Source organism: Vicugna pacos, chromosome 13 (assembly GCF_048564905.1).
Source record: "Vicugna pacos chromosome 13, VicPac4, whole genome shotgun sequence".
NCBI lineage: Eukaryota > Metazoa > Chordata > Mammalia > Artiodactyla > Camelidae > Vicugna > Vicugna pacos.
In genome coordinates, this window is record NC_132999.1 from 27,426,370 (window position 1) to 27,444,706 (window position 18,337).

At 40.2% G+C, this 18,337-nt stretch overlaps 1 protein-coding gene and 1 long non-coding RNA gene across 4 annotated transcripts in view; both read left to right on the forward strand.

Moving 5' to 3' along the window:
• Window positions 1-2,148: 2,148 nt before the first annotated feature.
• USP24 (ubiquitin specific peptidase 24) overlaps window positions 2,149-18,337 on the forward strand; it is a 119,699-nt gene continuing 103,510 nt past the window's right edge. For both annotated transcript variants that reach the window (XM_072974371.1, XM_072974372.1), the window contains exon 1: window positions 2,149-2,473. In XM_072974371.1, coding sequence (XP_072830472.1) covers window positions 2,153-2,473 — 321 coding nt within the window. In that variant the 5' untranslated portion in view covers window positions 2,149-2,152. The remainder of the gene's footprint in view (window positions 2,474-18,337) is intronic.
• On the forward strand, window positions 2,645-4,578 carry LOC140700909 (uncharacterized). Of its 2 annotated transcripts, none has more exons than XR_012079662.1 (3): window positions 2,645-3,300; window positions 3,825-3,986; window positions 4,106-4,578. It is a non-coding gene; the product is annotated as an uncharacterized lncRNA (long non-coding RNA). The 2 variants fall into 2 exon arrangements; XR_012079663.1 differs by having other exon boundaries at window positions 2,645-2,816.

Sequence of the window (18,337 nt, forward strand, 5' to 3'; positions counted from 1 at the left end):
TTATTGAAAAAAATTAAATAAAATTAAATGTACTCTGTGACAGGCTGCTTGGGTTGATTTAGATTACTTTTATTCTTCATATGCCACAGATAAATATTTTAAATGTCATTGAGTACCTAGAAGTTAATAACACTTAATAAAATTTTATCTCAATATACACACTGTGACCTGATACAATTATAGGCACTCTTCCTTAGCAGGTTCTGTTTGGTTGTTCAGAACAGTTAGAGAAAGAAGTTTTGTTATTTTCATTAACAAATTAAGAGACTTTACTTCCTTTAGGTATTAGTGTTAGTCTTTGGTCTATAATCTAATCTTTATTCAATATAACAAATACAGTTACTTAATTTAAATGTAAACAACAGTGATAAATTCACCCTGTAAATCAAATTGCTGGTGTTTATAAGTGTAGGTAGCAAGTACTGGGCAGGAAGGGCTCATCATCCAGGGAAAAGGATGGTAATGAAGAGAGTGCAGAGAAAATTTCTGGAAACTGCCACTAATTTAAGATTTAGGGTAAACGGGGATTTTAGGGAGTAGCTGGGTTGGCAACAGTAGGGATTTCATGAGATGAGAAAGGTTAGATGGCGGACTTGAGGGTTCAAGAGGAAACCAGGGTGAGGGTATTAGGAGATGAACTAATTTAGTGTGTAATGAGACACCAAAAAAGCATCGGGGGAGGAGGAGGAAGAAACCTAGGAGAAATATGAATTAAAGGAAATTAAAGGGGAAAAACAGCAAAGACCAGGGCTTAGATGGTAGGGTCAGTGGACTAAAGATACGGCCCTGGTGCACTAACGCTAAAAGTGTAAAGAGAAAGCAAAGAAAGCAGGCCTTTGTTGAGGAAGAGGAATGTTCAAAGGTGGAAATCAACAGCGTGGGGTCCCTTCCTGCAAAGGAGATAAAAAAGAGGGGTTGCGGTCCCCTCCTTAAAGGGCAGAAACAAAGACCGAACCAAACGGTGCAGTAAAATGCGGGTGGTGGGGTGAACATGAGGAGGGAAGCAGAGGTAGAGGTCCAAGGTGTTCTAATGAGTCTGTTGCTGAAGGAGGGTGCTGCATTCTGGAGTTTGGGGAGGGTTTCACAGAGAGCACTGGGATTTAGAGTTCAGGTTGTAAAAATGGATTTCAGCATGAGTTTGGTAGAATCCAGTCAGGTTGGGTAGGGGTAGGTGGTCAGTCACTGTTGGAAGGAAAATTCAACAAGGGCTGGGAATTAATTTTAACCAGTTTAGGGTGATTTCAGCGAGAGTTGGAGGGATGTACATCAAGCGTATGTGCGGATGCATTTCAGCCCGGTGGGTCGATTTGCCTGAATTTTTGTCGGCGCTGAGGGGTATCTCAGATAGCTCGGAGGGAGGATTTCCTCCAGGACCGCGACGCATTTCATACCAGGTTGGGGGTGCATTACAGTAGCGGCCGAGTGCCTTCCGTTTAGGATGGGGTGCGCTCCAGGCCACGGCGGGGCGAGCGAGTCCCGGAGGTGGGGTCCGGCGGGGACTCCGGGGGAGGTTCGGGGGAAGCGCCGTCTGCCTCGGGCGGGATCGACGGCTCGGGGACTTCGGGGACGTTCCGCTCTGCGAGCTGCGCTTCGCTCCCGCCCCTCCCGCTCCCGGGGGAACCTGTTGCTGGAGGAATGGGCGGGCGGCGGCGGCGGCGGCGGCGGCGGCGGCGGCGAATCCTCTCTCGCCTCCGCCCGGGCCTCACGGCAGCCTTTTCACCCTAGAAACGCTCCGCGGCGCAGCTCCTCCCTTATCGCATCTATTTAAAATAAAGAAAAAGAAAAGGAAAAAGAAAAATCACCCCCCAACCCTCGCCCGTGACCGGCTGGCCCGGCGGCGGCTCGTGCGGCTTCCGGGAGTAGAGGCGCGGCCCCGCGGGCGGAGGAGGCGGAGGCGGAGGAAGAGGCCAACATGGCGGCGCGCAGGGCTGGGCCGGGCCGCCGCCGCGCCTGAGAGCCCCACCGCCGTCGCTCGGCTCGCGGCGCCCACGTCCGCGCCCAGCCTGGCCCGGCGGCCGGGGAGCGCGCAGCGCAGGAGCGCAGGGGCCCGCCCGGGCGCGGGGACGGCGCGGAGGCCGTGTCGCGCGGCCCGCCAGGCCCGGCACCCGCAGTTTCGCCGCCCGCCGGCCGGCGCGGCCCGGAGGCCCGAGCCATGGAATCGGAGGAGGAGCAGCACATGACCACGCTGCTGTGCATGGGCTTCTCGGATCCCGCCACCATCCGCAAGGCCCTGCGCCTGGCCAAGAACGACATCAACGAGGCCGTGGCGCTGCTCACCAACGAGCGGCCGGGCCTGGACTACGGCGGCTACGAGCCCATGGATAGCGGCGGCGGCCCCAGCCCCGGGCCTGGCGGGGGCTCGCGGGGCGACGGCGGCGGCGACGGCGGCAGTGGCCCCTCCCGCGGCGGGAGCACCGGAGGCGGCGGCGGTTTCGACCCCCCGCCCGCGTACCACGAGGTGGTGGACGCCGAGGTGAGGAGGGGCGGCTCGTGACCCCCGCGGGAAAGGCCAGTGGGCCAGAGTGCTCTGGGGAGGGGACACACCCCACTGGGCTTGGAGTGCGGAGGGGGCGCGGGGCGGGGGAGGCGCAGAGACGGGCAGTGGGGCATCTGGCTCGTCAGGACGGAGGTCACCGGCCTAGGGTCTAGCGGGGAGAAGGACCCATAGGAGAGGGAGTCAGTGGGAGTTAGGGATGCCAGGCATGGCTGCGCGGTGGGGTGGGGAGGGGTCTCCCAGGTTTCGAACTGAGCGCGATGGGGCGGAGGGTCCAAGGCGGGCATCCGAGATGGGGGAAACACAGACACACTGCCCTGGAGTATGTGATGGAGGGGACGTGTGGATCGGGGGGTCAGAAATGGAGTACTAGACGAGGCAGGGGTCAGAGATTTCGTGGCCAGGGTTTCATTGAAGGAGTGTGGGAGGTACCAGGTTCACAGTCAGAGAAAAAGTGGGATGGGCCAGCCAGAGTAGTGGCCTTTGCTAGGGTCACAGGAGGACTTGCGGTTAGGAATGGGGTTTGGATTTTAGCCCGGGACCAGAAAGAGAGGAGATTGGGTAGGGTCTAAAATGAAGAGGGATGGGGCAGAGGCCAGGAATGACAAGAATTGATATAAGGTGGGGGAGGGGGCTCAGCTGCAATAAAGTCTGCGGGGAGGCGGGAGAACTATCGTTAATAAGGTCAGGTATTAAAACCATGGGGATTAGACTGAGAGAGGTTAGAGACCAGGGCAGGAGTCAGAACTCAGGAGGGGCTAGGCAGTGATGAGACTGGAATTAGAAGAAGCTTGAACGGAGTCTGGGTAAGCAGAGTACTGGTCATCAGTTAAGTCAGAAATGAGGGAAAACTAGACGGGGGAAAGGGACTGTAGCAACACTGAGGGTGCTGTGCAGAGGGACCGGGACACGGTGGGAGATAATGGGAGAGGAGGAGTCCGTTGAGGAGAAAGGGCCATCTAGACGAATGGCTTTGATCAGACATCTCAAGTCTGAGTGGAGACGATTCGTCCTGTTTGGGTTGTGAGCAAAGAATGTCGGGGAGAAAACAGACTTGATCTCTGATTTTTAAAAGAGGATCGACCAGAAACAACAGTGCTGGTGAATCATTACTTTGCAGAAAAATGGCAGCTCATGGCCAGAATTTTTGTCCAATTAGCTGGATAGTGCATTTCAAGGGTCCGGTAGGGCAGGCTGGCCTGCTTTCAGACTAGTGGTTTGGGTCTTTAAGTAGATAAGCGAATTTGGATAATTCTTAATGAAGCTAAGCCTCCTGAAATAATTTTTTTCTTAAATAATGTTACATCCTTTTAATTATGTGCTTTTGCAGCAGTTGCTTGGGCTGAAGTGGCTTGGGAAAGGTGACACTTCAAAAAACCAGGTTTCTTCACAAGAACTCTTGGGTTTCCAGACTTCCACACACTTGGTTGATTGCCCTCCGTTACCCAGTAACTCAACTATCTCATTGACTAGTGTATGGAAATAAAAGATGGTAACTATTCCTAATTTGGGGAAGAATTCCCATATAATTAAATAACTGTACTTTAAGTCCCTTTAAGAAATGAGCTTCTCTTTGCAAATCCCCATCACTCCTCTCCTTGTTCCTTCTAGTTTTGATCCAGTTTTGAAATCAAGAAAACCGTTGCTTTTTCTGAAGATGTTTGTATAGCTCTACAAAGTTCAATGTATCCTCATTTTGTGAGAAATTTTACTTTTTTTCTTTTGTCACACCTTTAAATTTTCAGTAATTGAAAAATCAAATTAAATTCTACTGCTTGGTGATCCTTGAACATTAGCTGTACTGCCTGTACGTTTAAGTACTAAGAATTGGGACTGACTTCTTTTCGTGTGAATGACGGGCTGAGGAGTTTGCTTTCATGTAAAATCCAGAGAATCTATGACTTTCTGAAGAATCATGTCAAGTTTTCATTTCCTCTTGACCTGTGGATTTGGCTGCATCATTTAATTTTGAGAGTTCACGAGGGGCTGGTGACTGAGGCTGCTTTACCCAAAAGAGTATTGGCAGGAAAACAGGCAGACACTTTTCCTGGCACACAGGAGCCTGGTGAGAACATTTAACCCAGTATTTGCCTCTAGTTTTACAGATTTTCTTGCATGCTGCCTGTGTAGCTTCTGGGTAATTCTTGCTGTAGACAGTGGGAACCTGAGGCATTTGGTCTTGGAAAATAGGGAAGAGTGCTAATCATTGTTGAGCATCCACAGTGTGTCAGGCACTGTGTTTTTATACATTTTATTTGATCCTCAGTGAGATAGTTAATAACATTACCATTTTAGAGCTATGCTTAGTTAGTGGCAAAGTCTGAATTTGAACTCAGTCTCTGACTTCAAAGACAGTGTGCTTTTTACTCTGCTCAACTCATGGTTTTAGGGTTGAATTCATTTTAAGATAAAAAGGAAAAAATAGATGGGTAGAGAAACATTTTGAGGCTCCTGTACAAGTCTAGGAATGATGTGGCTGGCAAGCACTGAATCAAGGCATTAGGAACAGGGTAATGAGAAGAATGAAAGGAGAATCGTAGATTTTTATAGCAGAAGACTTTAGAAATTAAGAATTAGTTTAGCTCCCTTGTTTTACAAATGCCTTGCAGGCCCCAAAGGGGAAGTGACGTGTCCCCAACAAGCCAGTTAATGGAAGAGAAGGGACTAGAGCTCATACCCACTCACTGCCAAGTCCATTGCACTTTCTCCCTACCAGCTGCCTTCCTTTCAAATGAGAAAGGGACAGGGCATGGTAATGAGTTACAGGGGATGAAGAAAAGGGAAGTGTGACAAACTGGGTGAAGATTGGCAACTCTTGTGTAATCCACTCATTTTATTTCTAAAAAATGAGTACTTTGTTTGAAATTACAAATTTCTGTTTGCTCCATAGGAAATTTCAATTTCCGTGTCCTCTTAAAACATTTGGGAATATACAGATTAAAATCTAATTGTTAAAAAAAAAGAAAGTAAAATGATTACATTTATTTTATGTTTGTCACTTGGGGACAGGAATGATCCTCTTATTTGGTAAACATTTAATGCCTTCCATGTCCCAGAGCTGGGAATAGAGTGGTGGACAGAACAGGGAGGTTACATTCTGGTGGATCTTAGTGCAAGCCTCTCATTTACAAGAAGTGACTTCCCAAGGTCACATAGTGAGATGAATCAGTTTAGTAATTTGGACCCATGCTATAATTAGGATCTGGTTTAAAAATTAAAATTTGGAAAGTAAAAGCAGTTAACTTCTGGTTCAGTAGAAACAAGGAGAAGGCAGATTAAAAAGACCCAGATATCTAGCAGAACACATAAACTGCAGAAAGCCACAGAAGTAAAGGTATTGCTTTGCAGAAAGTTGTGTTTGGTTGTTACTAGTATTGTTGGATGTAGTTGTATATGTGACTCTTGGTCTCTGGCTCTGGACGGGACTTTGAAAAATTGTCCAGTTTTGATTTTGAATAGCATTACTTCAAAACTTTTCCTCGGCAGGTATGAGTCTGTTCTATTATTAAAGACAGTAAGATCTCACTGTTGCCCTAAATAACTTATCCAGATGTTTAACATACCCACTGTCAGAATTCTTCAGTGTTTCTTATATGGCTAATGTCAACCCTGCTGGCCACTACTAAGGACATGCTGCCTGGTTCCACCCTCCACAGAGCTGGGAGAGTTGGTCCTTTATGAATTGTGATCCTGTCCAAAGAGTTAGAATTTAGAACCAGGTACTGTTATAGGCACCTTATAAAATGTAACAGTTGTGAAATGTACCTTATTCAATAAGTCTCCTTGTTTTGTCTTTAGAAAAAACTAAAATGGAAAATTTTTTGCAGAGAGATTTTAATTTACCAACTAGGAATACCTTTCTTAGCTGTTTAGTTCTGTGATAATTAATATTCCTAGAAGTGACATTTAATACTGTGATCACGCCAATACTGTGTGAACTCCTTGTTGTTCCTGTTTTATTGAGGACAGTATTTCTGAGAAGGGCTTTGTCCGAAGTGATTGCAAGATTTCATTGCTTTTTTTCTTGTTTTTAAGAGCCCCAAAGTTGGCCCTCCTATAATATGTATAAATCACACACACACACAAAATCACATAATGTAGTTCCTTAACTCATTTCTGCTTCTTTTTTCCCCTTTGGTATTAAGTGGGTAGTTATACATGAATTAAAGTTATCATACATTATATATAAAATATGTTATATAATATATTAAGGTTTATATTAAAATTCATGTCCTTTTTTTTTCCTAAAATACACAATCCTAGCACATTTGAGTGTGAAGTGAATCTCAGATAAGTAAACTTTAGTTATTATTTGTGATTTGAATACATGTAGTTGTGATTTACCATGATTTGATACATTTTTTTAAAATGGAATCTATTTTAAGATTTTAGAGTTTAACAATAGAATAATTCCAAAAATAAGTTGAAAGTAAATGAAATAAAAATAGGGAGTCTCAAAGCTTAATTTTGAAATAAGAATTTTTTTTCTAATCTAGTATATATTTCCTTTGGGAATTAGGCCTGTGAGTTTATCTAATGGTTGGTTCCTACCTTGTAAATACCTGGCCATTTGCTACTCGAGTGACTGTAATTTGGCATGAAGGAATTACCTGTCAATGAGTGTGTATTCTAGTGAAATCATAGTAGGTAGTGACAGCTTTATACAATGTAATAATGCTGTTAGCTTAAAATTTGAAGCCCATTATGATATTAGAAAAATAAATGTAATGTTTTAACAATCTGAGGAAAGGGTTTCAACAGTAATATAACCTAAATAGCAGGCATCAGTATACTAGGTGTCTTTGTGCTTACTTCTCAAATACCATGTTACATGTATTTTGTTTGAATTTGAGTGCGAAGATGAAAAACTTTTAATAAGAACTATTATATTTAGAAAGATTAGTTCAGTAATGCTTTTCATGTCTGGAGTTCAGTTTTCTAGGAAATGTTCTTATTTGGAACACAGAAATAAGAAGTAAAATGCATAAGCTCAGACCATTTCAAAATGCCCCCATACGTTTAATGCCCTAAAGATCATGCATTTCACTCATGTGTTTTAGCTTGTTTTTTTAAAAAAGATAGTTCAAATAAGTTTTAATACTTGGTTTCCTATCAGATTACAAGTAGCAAATGAAGTTTTTTGTAGTCCAAACATGAGGTGATGGGCTGTTAGAGGCAAGTACACTTGACAGTAGTGAGAAGAGACAGGTGGCAGCTCAGGGGTATGAGAGGGGACAGAGAAACTTGAAAAAAGCAAAGCAGGGTTGCCAGTTTGTATAGGGTGATGTGGAGCAGCTTTACATGCTGTGTGACCCTAAGATTTTAACTGTTCTTAATGATGCCATGCTCAAGAAAAAGCTGCAGTATGCTCTTTTTAAGAAAGGTCAGGGATATGTAATACAGTTTATTAGCAAGATTTTAGTTTAAAAAAAAAGAAAGAAAGAGGAAGAAAGCTGGGCTCATAAAGAAGTACGCTTTCAGGTACCTGAGATATTCAGATACAGGGACGTTTCAGTCTGAGAATTCTACATTGCAGAGGCCCTGCTGAAAGTTGTGCTTCATTTTCAAAAGTGAATTTTTTTTCTCACCTTCCTTCTAAGGAGTTTTAGTTTCTTCTGTAAGTTTGTATTTCTCATTCTCATTATTATCATAGGAATTTTTATTGTTCAATATTGAAACATCTTTCAGTCACAACTGATTTATAAAAAATTTTTGAGTTCATATTAGTAGTTGGTGACATTAGATTTGGTTTATTTTTAATTGTTCTGAAGAAAAGAGCTAACACAATTAAGTCAAAATTGTGTTCTGATAATCTTTCCAGAAATGAAAATGCTTCAGCCATGATACAAAGGTTTTTCTAGGGCTAAGTTGAAGATTTTATTTTTCCTCTTAGAAATAAGTAGCATCTTAGGTGCCCGCCAAAGACTCACTTCTTAAGATAAGTTCCAGCACACCGTTTGCTTTCCTTAATGTCTTAGCCAGTTATTTGCATTGTAGAATTCAGGTAGCAGCATTTGATGTGCTCTTACTTAAGTTTAATGTTTATGTTAGCAATATTTTATTAAAAAAACTTAGTAAACATGATACATTCTTTATCAGTAGGTTTCCAAAATGGTTTGTGAAATTAAAATCTTTTCTAGAAAGATTCATTGGTCAGATAATCTGTGGTCAAAACTTTTCAAATTCTGCTTTGTGTACTTTGAGAATCTAGGTTTTCATAAACAGGTCAATATTTTTGGCTTTTTTTTCCTTCTTTGCATTTCTCACTCTTACACTGGCAATTTTGGTTGAAAATTGAATTGCTTTCTGAAACTTATGTTTGAAATCTACAATGTAGCATTTTGGTAGCAATTTAGAATTTATTTCAGATCCTAGAAAATATGAAGGCATTCCATATACAGATGACAACACCATCTATTAATTGTTTAATTTATTTTAGACTTCTTACTCCCTTTTCTTATTGAAAAGCCTGTTAATTCTAACCTTAAATCTCCCTCCTGCCACGTCTGTCTGCCCCTCTGTTACTACCCTTGTTTTGTTCATGTCTCTTTCTTAATGTTTCTCTGTGCTGCTCACTGGTACCAGAAAGATCTTTGTAAAATGCAAATTTTAGTTATGGGATAACCTTGCTCAGAAATTTTGGTGGTTCCTTATTCCTATAGGTAAACTCTAAATTCCTTTCTTTCAAGGTCTCCGTCCTTATCTATCTGGTCTTACCTCCTGCCTTCCAGTGCCATGTTCTCCCTTGCAATTCAGGGGCCATCTGTTTCCTCACTCTCACCCTCGAACCCCAGCATCCATCTGCCTGGCTAACATGGATTCATTCTTCACCATTAGCTCAAGTGCCATTTCTCCTCAAGGTACACTTGTCTTACACCACCACATTCTCCCACTGCATTTTGTAGATACACTAAAGGTACATGTTTATATGTATGTATCTGTGTTTCCATTAGGGTTGAGGAATGGGATTATTTCTTTTTATCTCTGTGTCCCTAGGACCCTAGGCTCACAATATTTGATTGGATAGAGAAATAAAATGGATGGAAAAAACATCTTAAGTGAAATAAAAAGTCAAATGGTATTTGAAAGAGTACTGAACCAGGGATTTGGGAGACTTTCTCTTCAGGGTTCTTGTCTATGTGTTGGACAAGTCAGTTTGCCTCTCAAGTCAGTAAGCCTGTTTTCTCATCTGTAAAATGGACATCTTGCGCTAGATCTGTGGTTACTTTTTGTCATTCATTGACATCTTTGAGAAATTAAAAGCTATCAGGCCTTTCGGAAAATAGCACATGTAGACATACACACCTGATTTTTAAAATAAGCTGGTGTTAAAACACTAGTACTATTATTTTTGAGTGATAGGACTACTAATTCTCTCTGTATTTTTCTGAATTAAAAAAAATTAACGAGCCTCTGAAAAGTATATAAACTTTATTAAATGAAGACAAACCAAACTGTGGTGTCCATTAAAAGTGAAAATAGCTTTAAAAAAAAAAAGCTAAAGTATCATGATTCTTAGGAGAATTTTGCCTACACTCCAAATTTATTTTAAAACCTTGCTACTGAGAAAACAAAACAAAACAATAACTGTTACCGATGAAAATTAAATATAAAAAGATTTAATATGTGTTTTATCTGAGTGAAATACAGAAAAAAGTATACTGCTTCCTAACATATAATTGGAAACATTTTTTGAAAATCCAGAATTCATATTTGATTATCTACCTATTAGATAGTTTCTAATTAGTTTCAGTTACACGAGAACTGTGTCTTAGAAGATGTGGTTGAGCAGGACTTCTCAAATTTGAGTCATGGTTTAAGCCTTGATGGAACTCTGTGTAATTGCTTTTCCTGCCTTTCTCCTTTTTGGCATGTTTCCCCAGCCCTCGCCTAATATCTCAGCTCTCAGAGCGTTTTGCTTTGCTGGTTGTTTTAGGACTGTGTTATCTATAACCCCAGTGTGTTTAGATTGGCCTTTAGATTACCTGCCAGACTCCAAAACTCCAAGGTCTGTGACTGTATCTTAGAAGCAGCTGTCTTTGGAGCATAGTTTTTTGTTTGTTTGTTTTGCTTTGCTTTGCCAAAGGGATGGAATTAGATGCACACCTGGCCAACAAGGCTTTCTCTTGTCTACTGTTAGTCAGCATTGTGGGGCTGTTGGTGGGCTCCAGACCCAATCTCATCTCCTGTTTCCAGAAAGCATTCCACTCACTTGACTCTTTCTGTCTTTATGTACTTTAATGTACACTTTCGTGTCTATTTACACATTTTTAAGAGGGTGAGACTGCTGATATTTTTATTAAATAGAAAGTAATTAAACTGGGACTTCAAAATTGTAGAATAGATAAACAAAATTATACTGTATAGCACAGGGAAATATATACAAGATCTTATGGTATCTCACAGAGAAAAAAAATGTGACAATGAATATATATATGTTCGTGTATAACTGAAAAATTGTGCTCTACACTGAAATTTGACACATTGTAAGATGATTATAAATCAATAAAAAATGTTAAAAAAATCACAGAAAAATTTTTTAAAAAATAAAGAGTTCTCAGAAGAAAAACTCTAGATTTATATTAAATAATGATATAAAATAAATTCTAGTGATAAAAACAGACACTACACTAAAATGTCAGAGCAGCAAAACAGTTACCAGCCCATTTAACAAAACAGCTACTCATTCAGAAGGTTTTTATTGGGCATTGATTGTATGCTGGGTACTGAGCTGGATATAGGGAGTACAGTGGTGAACCAATCACACATAGTCCCTTCTCTGTTATAGTTTCAAGGCTGGTGGATTTCTTCTGCTCTGTGCCCAATAAATTATAATGTTATAATTAAGAAAATTGAGGCCTTGAAGAATTATGAGTTGAAAATGAAGAGATTAGATCTATCAAAAGCATTTGAATAGTCCTCAACAATTTTTTGTGATGTAATTTGATCTGTAGTGGTATCCATTGCCAGGAAACAGAGTGTTTTTTTTTTCAAGTGATATTTCTTTAATGCCATGGAATGTACAGAATTTGTATTTACTTACTTGTTGAGTGTTTAATATTAGTAGATCTGTTATTATCTCAACTAGCATTTCTTTTTAAGAATGATGCTAATTACTTCAACTAAATGTCATTACTTTTTGTCCTAAAGTCATGAATGTGTATTCTTTTTTTTAATCAAGAAAAGAGAAATTCCTCTACGAGCTGGTCTTTGTTTAGTCTAAAAATCTCTTATGATTGTTGACAATACCAAAACAAAAAAGCCATCTTAAAGCTAAGGAATGTTGTTGATTTTAGAAAGACTTAATGATGTCGGAAATAGCAGTAACTATGTAAATGAAAAACATTTCTAGGATTAATAACATTAGGAATCCTTAGTTTGTTATCATTTTTAAAAATTGTGGTTTTATTTTGGAGTGAACTGTCTTTGCTAAAATACTGTAATACTTTAAAAATATTAGTAATATTCGTTTTGTCAGATTTCCTTCTCGTGATGTCTGCTTCATTTTGGTGAGTTACAGTAGCAGCAGATTATCCTATATTTCACTAGTTTATATATCATATTTGTTTTTGAGAAGACATCAGGCATCTATTGAACAATCAGTATTCTCAGTGCTGAAGTTACACCAGGCAAAAAATGTATGTGTAATATATAAATTTGCACCATAAAAACAATTGGTTCATGATATGTGTACAGATATATTGACATCTATGTAGAATAACAGGCAAGCTTTTCGTTACTTTGAGGTTTTTAAGTTGGAGTATAAAACATATCTGTGGTAAAGGAATTTCAAGCATTTGTTAAGAGCGAAGATCAGAATCAATGCTGAGTTACGTTGGATTCACCCACGTCACAATGATTATAATATGGGAGAGAAATATCAAGAATACCTGGCAAGATACACTTTATAAAACAGAAAAATTATCTGTAGAACAGAATATTTCCTGCCCTCTTCTCTCTGTGTTCCAATAAGCAATACTAAAAGCTGTAGATTTAAAGATTGAAATTGAAGATCTGTTTCAAAGCTGGATGGGACCATTGGGATCTTGTGGTGTTAAATCTCATCAGTTTAGGGATGGGGACCTTGACTCTTGGATCACTAGCTGAGTCAGGAAGAGAACTTCTGCTTCTCACCAAGTATTTTTGTACATTTAACACACTGTCTTTCTGATATGAGGAAGTCTTTTACTGTAGATCATCTTTAGTATATCCTTCCTCACACACTTGCTGTATTTTAATCACCACCATTTCCTTTGTTAGATGCTAGTTTCGGTTAGGGGGGCAAAATTGACATTTGATTCATTTTTTTCTCCCTCAAAGATGTTTATCTTGTTTACCTTGCTTTCTCATTCAGCACTTTCTAATGTCACCTGTTAATTGATAGGTTTATAAAAGGTGTTGAGGGTTGAGGAGGGGAAGGTTGAGCACGTGCTGTCATTTATGAAGGTGTTGTGTCCATCTGTCTACTTAGCATCCTTGTAAACCTGACGAGGGTTAGTGATCCCCTGCCTGAGTCTGTCCACAGTTGCACATGAGTACTGGGCATTTAATAGTCAGTATACCAGTCTCTTGAAATAATGCCTAATTTGTATATCTTACTTTCTTAAAACTACCTTTTTATTCTCTATGTATCAAATACAGTAATTATCATAAATATGAACTGGGAAGTATTATACACTTACAGGTTGGAAATTAAACATTTTGAATGATGCCTTGGGAAGGTGTTAATATTCTAAAAACATAACACTTGACTTAATTATGTATTTTAATGAATACAGAAATAAAACAGTGCATGTTGATTAACTGTTAGAGGATACCTTAAAAAAAAATCAGCCTTAAAATATGCCAAGTTGTTTTATGGCTCCTTGCCTATGTACATGCTTGCTTTTTCTCCTACCTGGCCTGTCCTCCTTTCCCTCTTTCCTCTTCTCTTGCCATATTGGACCATGAGACTTAGTCCATAGCACTGTGTGACATCAAACTGATCCTTGTACTTGATCCTTTCTCCACAAGTTGGCAGAGATAGGTATTGGACATCTTTATTTCAGTCTAGCAACTCTCAGAAGATTCCAAATGCTAACATACCACATGCACTGTTAATCAGGTTTTCCAGTAGTTTTCTGTTAGAGCTTGATACTCTCTTCTTTCCATTCACGCTTCTGCCCGTTTACTCTTCCCCTCCACTTAGTTAAAAGTCCCTTCTTGAGCTGGAATAGAAATCCTTACATTCAGTCCTCTGTCAGCATTTACCCACTGTATTGGAAATATTCATGTATTTGTCATCCAGACTGAATTGTGAGTCTTTTGAGGACAGGGTCTGATCTTCTGTATTTCTGGTAAAGACCAGGGAAACACATAAAAGAATCTGATCTGGAAAATATTTAGTTTGCATCACCATTTTGGAACACATTCTCCTCCATTCATGTACATCAAATCATTTCTTAAAGTGAATCTTACCTAAAATAACCTACACCATGGCTTGAAGGTCACAAGTATTTTGGAAGTCCTACAGCAGATTTCTGTCATGGTATTTACCTTGTTTTACAGTTCGTGGGAAGGAACTTTTTGGAACTGTTGCCAGTGTCTTTCTGTAGACACCGTTTCGGACATTACTCATTACATTTGAACTTTGGTGTTAAGTACCACTCCCTCTGCTTTATAAGTTTTTCTGTAGCTCATAGAAAAATATCACAGACAGGAAAGAACATAATGCATGCTGAAAGAAACAAGCCTTTGACAATAGGGCTGTTTGCCAGTCTGTTTTCATGTAGCTTTGTTACATGTCTTAGTTGAGCTCAGCTTCAGTAAGGAGATTTTTTGCAGAGTTGGTCATTTCTGGAGAAGAGAGAGAAATATGCTACAGATTAATTAAAACAGTAAACTGAGTTTTAGTGTTGGTTTTGTTCTAGATTGTCCTACTTATTTGTCTCATTTATCGCTATAATAATGATTAATGATGTTACTATTAATCTAAATGAGTTTATTTTGAAGTAAGGCTATTGATTGACACACTGTTCATTTTTTACTCCTCCTTTCTTAACCCCAGTAATTTTTTTTTTAAAAAGGGTGTGTGGAGGAAGTAGGAGGAGGAAAGAAGCAGTAGTATGGGAACTGTTTGTTCAGCAGTGAACAAATATTTATTGAATGCCTTTGGCTCTGGTCTGGCTTCTGATTGCTAAAACACATGCCCGCCTTCAAGGAGATCATAGCTTATTGCAGTGATTCTGAAGGGTGGGTGGGGATGAGCAGCATCAGATCAGGTTGCTTTTTCAGAGTAGCTTATCCCCAACAGGGCCTCCAGCTATCCCAGGGGACTGACAGAATGAAGAGCATTAGCTAAAAGTATTTAATAAAATGTTAGTAAAGGTGTGTGTGCTATGGCCAATGACAGATCCATTGTGGGTGTAATTGGATTTGTATACTGGATGTATTTTTTTAAGTTTTTATCTTGAGAAATTTCCAACCTACAGAAGAGTTGTAAGAACAATACAGTGAATGCTGGCATACCTTTCACCTGGATTCAACATGGGTATATATATCCAAGAAAAACCAAAAACACTAATTCTAAAAAATACATGCATCCCAGTGTTTATAGCGGCATTATTTACAGTTGCCAACGTATGGAAGCAACCTAGGTGTCCATCAAAAGGTGACTGGATTAAGAAGATGTGATACATATACATACCCACACAATGGAATACCACTCAGCCATACTGCTGCCATTTGCAGCAACGTAGATGGACTTGGAGGACATTATGCTAAGTGAAATAAGTCAGACAGAAAGATAAATGCTGTATGATACCACATATATGTGGCATCTTAAAAATACAACAAACTAGTTAATATAACATAAAAGAAGCAGACTCATAGATGTAGAGAACAAACTAGTGGTTACCAGTGGGGAAAGGAGAGGGGGAGGGACAATATAGAGGTAGGGAATTAAGAAGTATAAAATATTAGGTACAAAATAACCTACAAGTATATATTGTACAACATGGGGAATTCAGCAAATATTTTATGACTATAAATGGAGTATAACCTTTAAAAAAATCATGTAATAAAGTACTAGGCTCTATATTAAGCACTTCAAATGCATCATTGTGTTGAAAAAAATACAGAATTAAATCCAAAATAATGCATTGCATTTGGTTATCATGTCCCTTTAATGTAGAGTCTAGAATAATCGTTACACCTTTTTAGTCTTTTGATACTGACACTTTTGAAAATAACCCGATTCTCTTGCTGTATTTTTAAAAGATTTTATAATTGAATCATTTTGAGTGTACAAGGAAGTTTTATCATTATCTATTAAGGTAATAAGGGAAACTGAACTAAAATACTAACTCCTTTCATGACATTATTTGCTCCCCTTTAGTAAGACTGCACTTTTAGTCCTCTTTATTCTGATCTTTTATAGAATTTTAGCATTTTTAGAGCCAGCGATCTTAGGTCGATAGGTAAACATTTTCATTTTATAGATGCAACTACACTGTGAAGATATCAAGTCTTAATCTGAGGCAGTGGTTCTCAAAACAGGGGTGATTTTGTCCTCTGGGGACATTTGGGAATGTCTGGAGACCTTTTGACTGTCACGGCTAGAGGAGTAATACTGATACATAGTGAGCAGAGGCCAGGGAAGCTGCCCAACATTTCACAATGCACCAAACAGCCCCCATCAAGAAAGCCTAAAGTGTCAGTAGTGCTAAGGTTAAGAAACCCAGGTCTAAAGTCACACCCCTAGTGGTGGGTCTTAAACCCATGTTCCTTGACTCTCAGTTCTACTGTTTCCACACACAAGCAATGCCTTGCTTTCTTTCCCTTTCATTTTCCCTGCCTTCATCCTCCATTTCTTCACTTTGAATCTTTTTGTTAAGCCTAATGAAGTATGGCATAGTATGGCTATAAGGATTAAGATGAATTAGAACATATTGCTAGAAAGAACACGGAGTATCTTTCTAAAAGAGAAATATAAAAGTGCTCTGAGTGGAGTTTTGTTCCTATAAGTCAAATACGTGCAGAATAACCTTTTAAGAGCAGTTTAGATAACCATAACTGCTCTTTTCTTTGTTTATATAATGTTTGCATTTACAAAGCATTTTCACGTACAGTATCTTATTTAGTACTCAACAAAAACCCTTTGTAATTGTAAGCAAACAAATGACAGTCTCCTTTTCACAAATGAGGAAATGAAGGGTCACAGAAAATAATATATTCCATCTGTCTGTGGTCAGGTAGGTATTCGTTAAAATTACATAGTGAGAGATTTCACTTGAACTTTTATGTGTGCAGAAAAGAAACAGGCAGTCTCTATGTCAGAAGCTCCTGGTTACTAGACCTGTTGAGGCAGAAGCTCTGGGATACTTCTGGGGCTGTGGAAGGGATTTAGGTATCAGACAGAAGTGTAGACACTGAGAGTAGAATGGAGAGTTGGACACAGCTCCTCTCATTGAGTAAGAGAGTCCATTTAGGGCACCAAACCTGTACATCGGTGAAGTTTAATACCGCTCAGTATTTGATGTTACGGAGATAGAAGTACTTTACATATGCTGCACTTTCTTTGGTGGCGGGCCCTCACACGTGCAGTTCTCTATGCCTAGCATCCCTTCCCCCTTTTCCGTAAGTATTTACTAGGTGCTTAACATTGATTCATTCACCAAATACTTATTGAGCACCTCCTCTGTGTCAGAGACCATTGGAGATAATACAACAGACAAAATGAGAATTCTGTCCTGGTGGAGCTTATATTCTAGGTGAGGGAAGACAGGCAACAAACAAGATAAATAAGTCAAATGTAGAATGTCAGACGATAAGTGCTATAGAAAAATATTAAGGCGGCAACGGGGCAGAGAGCATGCTGGACTAGGGGTGGGTGGGACAGGGCTGCCTTTTAAGACAGATTGATGAGGGAAGGCTTCACTGAGATCATATTTGAGCAATGACTTGAAGGAAGTGAGAGAGCAACCTGTATGGTCATCTGAGGGAAAAGTGCTGCAAGTCCGGGGTCGGCACACTTCTTCTATAAAGAGCCAGATAGTAAGTATTTTAGACTTGGCAGGCCATTGATCTCTGTTGCAGCTCCTCATCTCTGCTAGTGTCGTGGGAAAGCAGCTGTAGACTACTTAAATGAGTAAGCAGGTCTGTGCTCCACAAAGCTTTGTCTGCAGAAGGATGCAGTACTTTGCTAACTGGAAGGAATACCCCGTGCAGAGCTGGCGTATTTGGGCAGTAGTGGGGAGGACAGTGTGGCTGGAACGTAGTGAAGGATGGGAAGAGCAGGAAATGAGGTCGGGGTGAAGGAGAATGGTGCTCCTCACCTGGGCCTTGTAGGCACCTAAGATGGCCTTTTTGACAAAAAGAGGAGTGTAAGCATGGAGGGTTCTAAATAGGGAGGTGACATGATCTGGTGGGAAAGATCCAGAGTTTGCTGGGGTTTTTTTAAATGCCTATTAACAATCCTGGTGGTGATGTCAAAAAGGGGGTTGTGTAGATGCCTGGAGTCTAGGGAAGAGGTCCGTGCTGGAGCTGAATTGTGCGAGCCTTCCACTTAGAGACAATATTCTCAACAGGGACAGTAGGACTCCAAAGGGGGCAAAAATTTGTTCTTGGGGGGGTGAAAAAGATCTTAGATGTTACAGTAGTCTTCTCCAAAACTCAACCCTGCCTAACACAGTCTTATTCTTTAGCAGTTAATTAATGGAGATGGGATAATTTAGAAGAAAAATGTTTAAAATAATTATCCATGAAGGAGTGATCATGAAAACACGATTGAGAAACAGTGCATTAGACTTGGCTCCGTAAGATCACTAAGGGAGTGTGTGTGTCTCAAGCAGAGTCCTGAGTCAA